Source organism: Typopeltis vanoorti, chromosome 1 (genome assembly GCF_054136105.1).
Source record: "Typopeltis vanoorti isolate ZY-2024b chromosome 1, IOZ_Tvanoo_1.0, whole genome shotgun sequence".
Classification (NCBI taxonomy): domain Eukaryota; kingdom Metazoa; phylum Arthropoda; class Arachnida; order Uropygi; family Thelyphonidae; genus Typopeltis; species Typopeltis vanoorti.
The window spans coordinates 136,413,603-136,427,617 of NC_143549.1; the positions used below are offsets into that span (position 1 = coordinate 136,413,603).

Sequence of the window (14,015 nt, forward strand, 5' to 3'; positions counted from 1 at the left end):
CTGTAGCCTTTTTTTTTTTTTTGAGTCAAGATTTGCCTTTTGGATTCTAAAATAGTTTAGTCATAACCAATTATCCTGTCGTCGACTGCGCCATTGTTAATAATTATACTATATACTTATGAGATGAAATATTATATAAATCTCTTTTACTAACAATTATTTTTATTTTGACTCCGAGTGTCCCTATATGATGTAAAAATAATCATATTAAAAATTCTGAATATTTTTACGTATTAATTTTGCTTGTTAGTTTTGTTTTCATACACGCAGTGTCTGCACTTGTGATGTGCTCGTTATGAAAATATTATGTTAGAAGTAATATGTAAAAAAAAAAGTAAAAATATTGAAGTACTTACTTAATTGATTATTTGTATTATTTATAAGAAAGTTTGTTGTGTTTTTAAATGTTGAATTTTGTGTTTATGAAAGACTTTCTTCAGCGCTGGTGGATACAGCGAGTCAGCCATTTTATTACAATGCGTAGTTTCTGACGTTGTTGAAGTGCGCATGCTCCCGGAGTGAACTTGATGTTTGATTGACAGCTGACAAGAAAGCGTTGCGTATCCAAGTTACAGTGGTAAACAAGAGAGCGTTCGGAAAGTTTTTTAGAACACTGGCCGAGGAATATTCAAGTTGGGAGGAACTTGATTTTTTGTGTGCGGCAGTTAAAAGGAAATTTTATATTGTATTCCGAAAAAGGAATAGTGGAAATAATATGTTTCAAGAAAGAATAAGTACAGAAGAAAAAGGAAATCTTGAAACTAAGTTTTTATAAACTGGCCGAAGAATATTCAAGTTAGAAGGAACTTGATTTTTTTTGTGTGCGGCAGTTAAAAGGAAATTTTATATTGTATTCCGAAAAAGGAATAGTGGAAATAATATGTTTCAAGAAGGAATAAGTACAGAAGAAAAAGGAAATCTTGAAACTAAGTTTTTATAAACTGGCCAAGATATATTCAAGTAGGAAGGAACTTGATTTTGTTTTGTGTGAGGCAGCAAAAAAAGAATTTTAAAGGGATCCTAAAAAATGAAGTACAGAACCTTGTAACTTCTGGAAAGAGCCTTAACAGGAAGAGAATAAGACTATGAACATTTTTTTTGTGATTGTAAAAAAAAGGTGTTTTGTCTTAAGAGTAAGTTTATATTTTTTTTATAAGGCCTTGGATCCATAAAATTTGTAGTTGTAGTTATGTATTTTTACTAGAAGTGTATATATGTTGTTTCAAGTTTTATTAAATGTGTTTATTTTGTACTTGGTATTGAGTCAATGATTAGTTGGATTCTGAAAGAGTGAGTTAAAGTCATTGCACCAATTGGAGTGAACTCTTTGTGCAAATATAATAACATATAGGGACACTCGGAGTCAAAAATAAAAATAATTGTTAAAAAATGAAATATTATTTATAATACACATTATAAATAACAATGGCGCAGTCGCCTACAGGATAAATAAATTCATTGAATATTAACAATGGCGCAGTCGACAGGATGGAAAATTGGTTATGACTAAACTATTTTGGAATCCAAAAGGCAAATCTTGACTCAAATCAAAAAAAAAAATGGCTACAGAAAATAGTAATATTAGTAGTAAAGTTCCTTCAGTTAATGATGAAGAATTTTTTAGGTTAATAAATCCAACCTTAGTAATACCTTCTTTCTCAGGTGATAGTAGTGAAAGCATAGAAACATTTTTTAGGTATGCAGAAAAAATTAAAGATTTAGGAAATTGGTCAGAATTTCACTTGTTAATTTTACTTCGTAATAAATTGTTGGGAAAAGCCAAAACATTTTTAAACACATCTCCTTTACTAAGAGATACTGACAATTATGTAACCTTTAAAAGTTTGCTAATATCAGAATTTTCAAATGTAAGAGAATTAGGGCCAAACATTTGGAAGATTCAACAGTGTATCCAAGGTAATAAGGAATCTGTTTCTGAATATTATCATAGATTGTGGACCATTGCTCATGGATTTAATATTTCATCTGAAGAGAAATCCTCTTTAGAATGGTTGCTCTTTAATCAATTTAGGCTTGGCCTCAAAGATAATTTAAAAGAAACAGCGTATAAGAAAAAAGTTAGAAACCTTGAACAATGTTTTGAGCTTGTTAAAGAAAAGGAAGAAAGATTAAGAGATATTTTTCATTCCTCTAGCAATAAGCAAGTAAATTCTTTTCAGCATAATCAAACTCATTCTTCTAGCATTGTGGGTATAGATAAAATGAGAGAAGAAAAGCTGCAAATAAAAAGAAAAAGTCTAAGGAAACTTCTGTGAATTTTACTAAAGATATTCCAGAATCTGATTCCAGGGTAAAATTACATGATTTGGAAAAATATGAGGAACTGAAAACATTTCTGAGTGAAGAAATAGACAACAGAGACCCATAGTACAAGGACAGGAACTTCTGTTTAAAATGATGTCGGATTTAACATTATCCAAAAATCTTACAGATAATCAATCTTTTTCTTGTAAATCTGATGGCATTGATAGGAATAAAGCATCTCATAGAAGATACATTCCAAAATGTTTTAGATGCAATAAACAGGGTCATTTTGCTAAAGATTGTTATGTTAGAGATAGATCTTGTTTTCAAAATAAGAAATCGGAGAATAAAAGTAAATCTGGAATTAGTTATTATTCCAATATTATACTGGCAAGGACAGAAATGTCAAACTATTCACTAAACATGGATAAAGCCAAAGACAGCTCTAACCATAAAAGAAAGTTTGATGTAGCATTAGCTCCTTATGCTAATGAAAGTAATCCTTTAACAGTACTACAAGGATTTATTGAAGATGTACCTTGTGATATCTTACTTGACACAGGTGCACACATTTCACTCATTTCTTATAGCTTATTTAACAAAATTAAATCTCTAATTCCAAATGATATTTCAGTTTTAAGCAATCCAATTAAGTTAAAAGGAATATTTGAATCTGAAATTTCAGCTTATAAGCAAATCAATGTCTTTATTTCAATTCCTTGTTTTCCATTAAAACTTTCTCATTCATTAATTGTTCTTCCAGAATCTTCAAATCCAAATGTACAAATAATATTTGGAATTGATTTTCTGAAACGTCATGGGTTTGTGTGTAATTTTATTGATAATACAGTATCATTGTGTGGAATAGAATGCTGTTTGGATAGGAAATCAGGTGACAGTGGAAAATTAGAGCAGTCTCCTGAAGTTTTTCTAGATACTAGTGATAGTGATCAAGTATTTAATATTGAAACTCTAAAGAATAAGGATCCTAGTATACAAATTTGGGAAAAGGATAAGATTATCCAAGCTCAGAAGGATGATCTCATACTAAAAACTATTTATAAGGCAGTATTGAAAGAGGAAACTCAACTAGATACATTTTTGAATCTGGATAACTTGTATTTAGATAAAGATGGGTTACTCTTATCTAGACAAATGGAAGATGGAAAGTTGAAGGTGAAAATATTGGCACCAACTGAAATGATTCCTTGGATTATGTATACTTTCCATGATTCTGACTTAGCAGGACACCAAGGGTTTTCTAGAACTTTGGAAAGAATAAAGGATCGTTACATCTGGAAAGGTATGAAGAGTGATATACTCACGTATGTCAAGTCATGCCATAAGTGCCAAATAAGATCCCCTTTTAGAGGAAAAGCTCCTTTACAACCATTTCCAATTCCAACTAGACCATTTCAAGCTGTTGCTATTGATGTAGTAGGTCCTCTACCAATTACTAAAAAAGGAAATAGGTATATTCTAGTAGTCATAGACATGCTAACTAGATTTCCTGAAGCAGTATCAATGAAAGACCAATCTGCAAAAACTATTGCAAGAAAGTTTTTGAATATGATAGTTTGTAGATATGGAACTCCTCAGACCTTACTTTCAGATCAAGGAGCAAATTTCACATCTGAACTATTATTACAGTTATGTAAATTGCTTAATGTTAAGAAGATTTTTACAACACCTTATCATCCGCAATGTAATGGTATGTGTGAAAGATTAAATAGAAACATAAAGCAAATACTTTCAAAGTTGGCAAACACCAAAATGAATGATTGGGATACACATATCTCTCAAACATTATTTGCATGTAGGTCTGCTTTTCATTCTGCTATCAAGGAAAAACCATCTTTTGCATTATATGGTTTTGATCTAGTTTTTCCTAATGAACTTGTTTCAGTTATTCCAAATACAGGATACAGTGATATAAATGAATATTTAGAATTAGTAATAGATAAGTTTTCCACTACTCATAGACTAGTAAGTGAGATAAGTAAATTAAGTGCTCAGAAAACTAGACAATATATAAATCTTTTGTACCAGGTGATTTAGTATTGTTAGATGATAAATCTAGTATTAAAAGAGTTGGGAAATTAGGAAAGAAAGCCTTAGGTCCATTTAGAATTTTAGACAATTTTTCTCCTGTGAATTTTAGAATTCAAGATGTCAATAATCCTAGTAAAATTTTAAATGTACATTCTGATAGATTAAAAAGGTACTTTTTGGGAAATAAAAATTTAGTTACTTTAGGTGATAATATGAATAAAATATTGAAGAATGAATGTAGTTTTCCTAATACTAATTGTGAATCTTATTCAAAGTTAAATAATAGAAAAGGGAATAGATCTAATATTCATAATTCAAATATGCAGCGAAAGAAAAAATTAAATTTTGGTAAAGTGAACCAAAATACAAGAAATTTTAGAATTCCCAAGACACACATTTCAGATGATGTACAATGTAGGAATAATGATAATCAAATTGATTCTAATATTGATGAAAGTATAGCGGAATTTCATAGGTTGATAAATATAGGATTAAATAAGAAAAGGGAAGTTAAAGATACCTCAAATTTAGTTAGTAAAGATAAGGAATCCCAGAAACTTATAGAATCACAAAAACCGGTAGAAACTGATTCTGATAGTGATGATTCTATAGATTTAGGACATCATTCAAGTAGTTTAAATGAAGTGTTTGAAAGGTATAAAAATGAAATTTTTAAGTATACTAATTTGGAAGAAGAAAGTTCAGAGTTATCTCTAGTGTCAGATGATTCTGAAACTAGTGATTTAGAAGATATACATAATGATTAGATAATTAGATTAGAACTTAAAATATAACGATCTTGAAATAAATATTAAAAGTTTGTTTAGATGTAGGTTAAATATAAAAAAAATTAAAAAAAAAAAATTTTTTTTTTTCACAGAAAAATGAAACTGATGTAAAAATAATCATATTAAAAATTCTGAATATTTTTACGTATTAATTTTGCTTGTTAGTTTTGTTTTCATACACGCAGTGTCTGCACTTGTGATGTGCTCGTTATGAAAATATTATGTTAGAAGTAATATGTAAAAAAAAAAGTAAAAATATTGAAGTACTTACTTAATTGATTATTTGTATTATTTATAAGAAAGTTTGTTGTGTTTTTAAATGTTGAATTTTGTGTTTATGAAAGACTTTCTTCAGCGCTGGTGGATACAGCGAGTCAGCCATTTTATTACAATGCGTAGTTTCTGACGTTGTTGAAGTGCGCATGCTCCCGGAGTGAACTTGATGTTTGATTGACAGCTGACAAGAAAGCGTTGCGTATCCAAGTTACAGTGGTAAACAAGAGAGCATTCGGAAAGTTTTTTAGAACACTGGCCGAGGAATATTCAAGTTGGGAGGAACTTGATTTTTTGTGTGCGGCAGTTAAAAGGAAATTTTATATTGTATTCCGAAAAAGGAATAGTGGAAATAATATGTTTCAAGAAAGAATAAGTACAGAAGAAAAAGGAAATCTTGAAACTAAGTTTTTATAAACTGGCCGAAGAATATTCAAGTTAGAAGGAACTTGATTTTTTTTGTGTGCGGCAGTTAAAAGGAAATTTTATATTGTATTCCGAAAAAGGAATAGTGGAAATAATATGTTTCAAGAAGGAATAAGTACAGAAGAAAAAGGAAATCTTGAAACTAAGTTTTTATAAACTGGCCAAGATATATTCAAGTAGGAAGGAACTTGATTTTGTTTTGTGTGAGGCAGCAAAAAAAGAATTTTAAAGGGATCCTAAAAAATGAAGTACAGAACCTTGTAACTTCTGGAAAGAGCCTTAACAGGAAGCGAATAAGCCTATGAACATTTTTTTTGTGATTGTAAAAAAAAGGTGTTTTGTCTTAAGAGTAAGTTTATATTTTTTTTATAAGGCCTTGGATCCATAAAATTTGTAGTTGTAGTTATGTATTTTTACTAGAAGTGTATATATGTTGTTTCAAGTTTTATTAAATGTGTTTATTTTGTACTTGGTATTGAGTCAATGATTAGTTGGATTCTGAAAGAGTGAGTTAAAGTCATTGCACCAATTGGAGTGAACTCTTTGTGCAAATATAATAACATATAGGGACACTCGGAGTCAAAAATAAAAATAATTGTTAAAAAATGAAATATTATTTATAATACACATTATAAATAACAATGGCGCAGTCGCCTACAGGATAAATAAATTCATTGAATATTAACAATGTTATTATATTTGCACAAAGAGTTCACTCCAATTGGTGCAATGACTTTAACTCACTCTTTCAGAATCCAACTAATCATTGACTCAACACCAAGTACAAAATAAACACATTTAATAAAACTAAAACAATATATATACACTTCTAGTAATAATACATGACTATAACTACAGATTATATGGATCCAAGGCCTTATTTAAAATTATAAACTTACTCTTAAGACTAAACACTGTTTCTTTCACAATCACAAAAAAAATGTTCATAGTCTTTTTCTCTTTCTGTTAAGGCTCTTTTCCAGAAGTTACAAGGCTCTGTATTTCATTATCAGGATCCTTTTCATCAATCAATATAACACACAAAGTCTTCTTGACTATATCCTGTTTTTCCTTTTAGTAGTAATACTCATCAGATCAGGCACCTTTAATACCTAAAAAATCTTCTTAATCAATATATTTTCTAAACTATCACTTTTAGGCATTCTTAATACTTATAAAACTTCCTTATCAATATTTTCTCTAAAAAAAACATTCACTTTAGAATGTAAGCAACAAGTTCTCCTTTCATTCACAATACTAAATTGACAGTCTTAACTTTTTCCACTTTAAAAAAACTTAGTTTCAAGATTCCCTTTTATTTATTACTTATTCCTCCTTGAAACCTATTATTTCTCACTATTCCTTTTTCGGAATACATTATAAAATTTCTTCCGACTGCCACACAAAAAAATCAAGTTCCTTCCAACTTAAATATTTACCTGCCAGTTTATAAAAACTTAGTTTCAAGATTTCCTTTTTATTCTTTACTTATTCCTGCTTGAAACCTATTATTTTCACTATTCCCTTTTCGGAATACATTATGAAATTTCCTTCTTACTGCCGCACAAAAAAAATCAAGTTCCTCCCAACTTGAATATATCTCGGCCAGTGTTCTAAAAAACTTCCGAACGCACTCTTGTTTACAACTGTAACTTGGATACGCAACGCTTTCCTTGTCAGCTGTCAATCACACATCAAGTTCTCTCCGGGAGCATGCGCACTCTACAAAAGTCAGAAACTACGCACTGCAATAAAATGGCTGACTCGCTGTATCCATCAGCGCTAAAAGAAAGTCTTTCACAAAACACAAAATTCAACATTTTAAAATATAACAAACTTTCTTATAAGTAACACAAATAATCAGTTTAATAAGTACTTCAATATTTTTACTTCTTTACGTGTTACTTCTAATATAACATTTTCATAACGAGCACATCACAAGTGCAGACACTGCGTGTATGAAAACAAAAACTAACAAGCATAATTAATACATGAAAATATTCAGAATTTTTAATATGATTATTTTTACAGTATGGTCACTTAAACAGAACGGGTGAGGAAAAATTAGCAAAACAAATGTTCTCTGCCAAGTTGGCAAGAAAATGACCCAGAGGAAGACCAAGATATAGGTGGATCGATGTGGTACAAAATGCCTTAGATGATAGAAATATAATATCTGATGATTTTGGAGTCTTGACAAGTAACAGACTGATTTGGAGGAAAATTGTAGATAGGAAGTTAGTAATGATGTAAATTTTTCATGTAGTACTATGATATCCTGTACACCCATTGAGGGTACATGGGAGGAATTTGATGATGATGATGAGAAAAAGTCTTAGCTAAAGATGATTTTTTTGAAATAACATATTCAGTCTTGTAGACTGATTGTTACATTGTGTTGGAACGTTATTTTGGCTCTGACTCTGCCATCTTGTTAGAACGTAGTTCTTATTTAAATTATCTGTTTTTTATTATCTTAATTAATTGTTGGTTATTTACTAATCCAAATATAGAGAAATTTATATTATCCTGTGCCACCCTATATTCAGATTAGTCTATATAAAATAGTAGAATCAATCAATTAACTCTTGCAGTCTCACTTTTCTACAAGCCGAGGTTAATATTATCAATTAAGGCTTCCGCGTGGTCCGATATTTTTTTATGAGCTGTGCAATGAAGAGAATCAGGCAAATATCAAATTGAAATCAGTAATACAAAACATTTAATTCAGGATTATATAACATGTACATTAAGTATAACTTTGAAAACAAGATAATGCAAATCAACTTAGTTCAAATATTCATAACAAACATAAAACATTAGGCATCAGACATTCAGCTGTCAATTCTACATTCTTCCGAATAATTAAAATGGTTCACACAGTTCAATGTTACAGAATCTTACAGTAAATACTCTTATAGTTAAGCTCTCTAATTCTCTCTTAGTCAGCAAACACTTAATTCATTTATGAGGTAGTTATCACTTTAAGTGGCGGGGGGGGGGGGGGGGACACTTTTAAGCTCCAAACTTCAGCTAATTTTAGTAGAACACCACAGTTAACATTAAGATATATAAGGCGGAGCTAACTCTTATTTCTTCATGCTTAAATATAAAAAAAAATGGACTGCTATTACCGGGTTTACATCCTTTGCACATCAGATTCACTATAGGCGCATTTAAAACTGCAGTTAACTCTCACTTTGAAGTAACACTATTCAAAAGGAATCTTCACTATATAACTGAAATATTAAACATGGAGCTTCACAAGTCTTGATGCACTCATTTCAGGTAATCTACTTATTCCCTATTTTCTTCTATGCATTAAATTCAGATTTGCACTATTCTACCTCAAAACAATTGGAATTCGTCATAATTTTAGAATTCCGTGTAAATATTCCTAATTGCCTATTAATTTCCCGATCCCTTCTTAATTTAATTATGGTCTTTCCAAATCCCCATGCTGCCACCCGTTACTTTACTCCATGCTCTCCTGAATGCTTCTCCCCTGTTTACTTTCGTTTTCCAATAAAATACCTTCATTCTTCCTGCCAAAATCCGGTTTTAGCCAGTCCAGCTCATATCAACTCCTTCTCCCTTCGAATACCGTAGCTCATGCTCCACGCACGCGCTATCTAAAATTAACTCTGTTTCCTTGACAACAGCCAATCAAATCTCATTAGCAGAATCTTAAATTTACTTCCACCTTCATTTAAAATAAATAAAATGCACATATTACAGTCCACTTAGGATACATTTACAAATTATGTAAGGAATTTATACAGAATAAATAACTAAAAAAAATTACAATTATTATTTCAATAAAAAAAAATAACAGTAAGTATTTAAATTAGAATTTACTTAGGAGTAAAATTAGCTCAGGATATGCAATTTATGTTAAATCATGAATGAAGTATTAATAATCATAAAATTCTTCATTCACAATTTAACACATGTAATAATGTTCATTAATTTCTAAAACATTTTTTTGTATATAGGATCTAAATAATTTTTATCAGTTTGAAAGCTTATTTTGAATATTTTTAGTCTTATTCAATATATGCATTTTTTATTGGTCTGGAGTCACACATTTTCTTTGTCTAAAGAATTTAAAAAAAAAAAAATTTAAAACAAAAACACTAAAAATTATGACCTTGTAATAATGCAAATGCGCTGCATAGGCTTCTTTCTTGTGGACAACCCCTGGTTGTCCACAAATATTTAAAAAAAAAAAAATTTTTTTTTTTTATATATTTGACTGTCACGATAACAAACTCATAGGGACCAACAGAATATATTGGCCCTTAAATGAGTTTTTGTCTCATCTCAGATCTCACTTTTTTGACTGGATTATTGAGAGGTTTTCGATAGTTATGGCAGAAGGTTTGATACAGTAAATTTCATTTGAAAATGACCTAATACTGTGGGCTTATGACCAGTTTGTTAATATGCATAATGCTATATCCATATGTGTTTGCATTAGTGAGATTGGATTATATTTGAGCTATGCACGTTTGTTTAATTTCTTACAAAAAAGTTGCTTCTCTATCTGATAAACTTTTCATTCATGCATCCTTTAAAGAATTTCTTGATTGCCTCATAATAGCTTTCTTTCCCCAAGAAAGCTATTATGCATAGCAAAGCATATCTATATTAAGTTAAATTAAGATTAGTAACCTTTATCTTTAAATCTTTTTTTGGTATTGTTGCTCCATTTTTATGAATGATGTTAATCTAGTGTGAATTTGTTTTCAGGTGAAGAAGGTACCCATGTCTATGGTTCCATTAGAAATGGCATATTTGAAGGGAAGATCCATACACTAAAAAAATCTTATTATGTGGAACGATCATCTAAATATGCTAGAAGTAGGACCAATCCTTTTCATTCTATAATATATTCAGAGAGTGATATAGAAGATCCACATGCTCACAAACATCACAACAGCCTAGGAGGTTGTGGTGCTTCAGAAAAAGTCATTCAGTGGATGCAGGAAATTTCCAATTCTGCCACTCCAGAAATTAACAGTGAACAGTATGATGCTCAATCTCAACAGGTATGTGTGTGTGTGTGTGTGGAAGGGGGGGGGGGTGAAACAAGTTTGCTTGAGATTTTGACGACAGGCTATGGTGCAACACACACAGTAGAAATATGACAAATACCACTCAACATGATCACGGATATTGCATTATAAGTTGAAAGAGGGATGTCATTACCTGCATTTCTGTTTTTTTTTATGATAATACTACTCCTGTAAAAATGGAATTCTGTAGCAGGATTGGCATTGTAGGCAGGCTAAAAGTAAGATAATTTATTTTCCTTTAATCAATTCCTGTGATGGGTAGGCTAAAAGTCAGATAATTTCATTTCCTGTGATATTTATCTTTAATATCAAGAAACACATTGGTTTTTTGAGTATCACTGCATATCTTGTCCAAAATTAGTCATAATTATCGAGACTGAATTATTTGTTTGTGTAACTTTAAAAAGATGTGAATAGAAAGTAAGCCTTGAACTGTTTATAATATTAAAACAAGCAATTATCATTTATCCTACCTCATAATGAAAATAAATTGAAAGCTCTTACCACTTCTGTTAATGACAGGTTCTATATTGTGTGCCCTGAACAGATATTTTGTTGTTTGTTCATATTTCTGAGTTATTTTTGTTGGTCTTAGTTAAGTCTGAGTGTGAGAAATTAATCAAGATGATCCTTCAGTAAGCAGCATATATATATATATATATATATATATATAGGGTGATTCAATCCCCTGAAAACTAACTAAAAGGTTCCAATAAACATGGTTTTGGAAACCTCACATTTCAAATGGCAGTAATAAAAATCTTTACGATCTGCATGTATATGTGCATATGTACACACAGTATACAAGGAGTAATATGTAATAAACTTTAACAGCATCTCAAGTATTAAAATAATGAGTGAAATTATTTTTGTTATGGGTGCAATTGTATTTTTAGGACTTTTCAGTATTTCCACCCTGCCTTCTTTATAGATATACCTCTCCAATCTCAAACACTGTTTAACTTAGCAAAAGCAACAATAGATATATCACTTATTTAGCTGAAAGAAAATTCATTCAAAAAAAAAAAAAAACACACATATATATATATATATAATATATTCTTAAATAGATATGAACAATAAAAGATTTGATTACTTCAGTTACTGCTATACTAAACAGCATTGAATTACTGATATTTTAGTTACCTCCAGTTATGTCATCAAGGTTATCGATGCCCTGTATATATACAGATCGTCCTCTATTTTTACTGTAAAACCTCTATTTTTGCTGTAAAACCCCTTCTAGCAGGCATGTCTGCTCCTGTTTGAGAGATCAAGCATGACCCTATTATAAAAATCAGACAGTTTGATCATTCCAAAACATTGAATTATTTTGTTAATGTGCAGTTTCTTCCCCCCCCCCATGCCTTTTATTGGCATCTGATAGTTTGTTTCATTTTTGTCACAGAAATGGGGGTTACATGACTGAGAAAGAAAATCAGAATGAAACAGTGGTATGAGCCAAAATGACAAAAGACCTATTGTCAAATTCTTTATTTGCACTTGAGAAAACAGAACTGCTTCAATTTGTATAGCAATTGTGTTTTTGTAGTGATGTGTTCTATTACTGATAAGTTTATTATTCTCAGTTTAGAGAAAAATAATGTGCAGATTACTATTTTGTGTTACTGCTTACTTCTTTCAAAATACTTATTCAAAACAATACAGTTTAATAGATCGACATACATCTACCCATCAAAATTTAAAATGTGATTTTATAGCTTTGTTGGTGGTGATGGTGTGTGTGTGGGGGGAAACAAGAGATATTAAAGAAGAAATTTGCAAAATCATATTAATGGTCCCCCCCTCCTATTTCTTGTTATGGATGATATTTCACAGAGAGTGATATTGTGTCTCACTTGAATTCCATAGAACATAGATGATGATATGTTGGTTTTGATGAAAGGGTCTTGGACATTTTTTAATGTTTAAAAAAAGTTTAATGAGATCTGGAAAGGAGAATTAAAGTAATATATGGGCATCATTTAGGTGAAGAGCAAATGGGAGATCCCCAAGATATGCCATCTGTACTTTATTACAAGTATCTGAATTGATATTGCGGGGGGGGGGGGGGCTTATAAGCAAATTTGATTCATTAAGCAGGAAAAAATTGTTTGAAGTTTAAAAAGGGGAGTGGGAATACTTAGTATTATACTTCAGTACTATACAAATGAGATATATCATGCATGGAAGTCTACTCTAACCATATTTATTTAATCTGTCTTGAGAAACTGATAAAAGAGTCCATATGGGAATATCTTTAATTAAAGCAACTTATGGGCATCATTTAGGAGCAGAGCAAATGGGAGATCCACAAGATATGCCATCTGTACTTTAAATTACAATTTTCTGAATTGATGTGGGGGGGGGGGTTAAGCAATTTTGATTCATTAAGGAGAGGAAAAAATTATTTGAAGTTTAAAGGGGAGGCTTAGTATTGGAAAAGAGATGTCATGCAGGGAAGTCTGCTCTCACCATATTTATATAATCTGTCTTGAGAAACTCATAAGAGTCCATATGGGAATATCTTTAATGTAAATAGACAAAAATTACTTATAAAATACATAGAGGAAATATTTATTGACAGTAAGGAAAACTTGAAGTATATGACTGCAAAGCCTATGCGGTTCACATCAACTTTAGTGAATTTCTGCAGATAGAAACACAACTTAAATTGGAAATGAAATGAAATAACTTGGTATGGATAAAATAAAATAAAAAAAGGAATTACTTAGGCAACTTAATCATTATCATCAAATTCCTGACATGTACCCTCAAGGGATGTACAGGATATGATAGTACGACATGAAAAATTTACATCATTACTAACTTCCTATAATTCTGTGGTTCGTAATAACCTAAAAATGATGAAATTCCTTCTATAAACATAAAGACCTACATAAATATACTTGGGCAACAAGAGGATGAAAATCAATATTAGATTATTTTATTAATTATATGAAGAGCCAAAGGCTTCAAATTGGCGACATATAAACTTATTTAAATTAAGGGATATTACATCCCATATTGTTTCATAGCCGAATAAGAAACTGAAAGAGTTTCATGCTGAATATAGTAAATATATAAAGTTTGGTGAACAAAAGTATAAGCAAATACCTGGATAGTGTTACAA

At 30.5% G+C, this 14,015-nt stretch overlaps 1 protein-coding gene across 1 annotated transcript in view; it reads left to right on the forward strand.

Moving 5' to 3' along the window:
• The window catches only part of kuz (zinc-dependent metalloprotease kuz), a 258,645-nt gene that overhangs the window by 66,110 nt on the left and 178,520 nt on the right, over positions 1-14,015 (forward strand). The window contains exon 4 of the mRNA XM_090399403.1: positions 10,557-10,855. Coding sequence (XP_090255529.1) covers positions 10,557-10,855 — 299 coding nt within the window. The remainder of the gene's footprint in view (positions 1-10,556; positions 10,856-14,015) is intronic.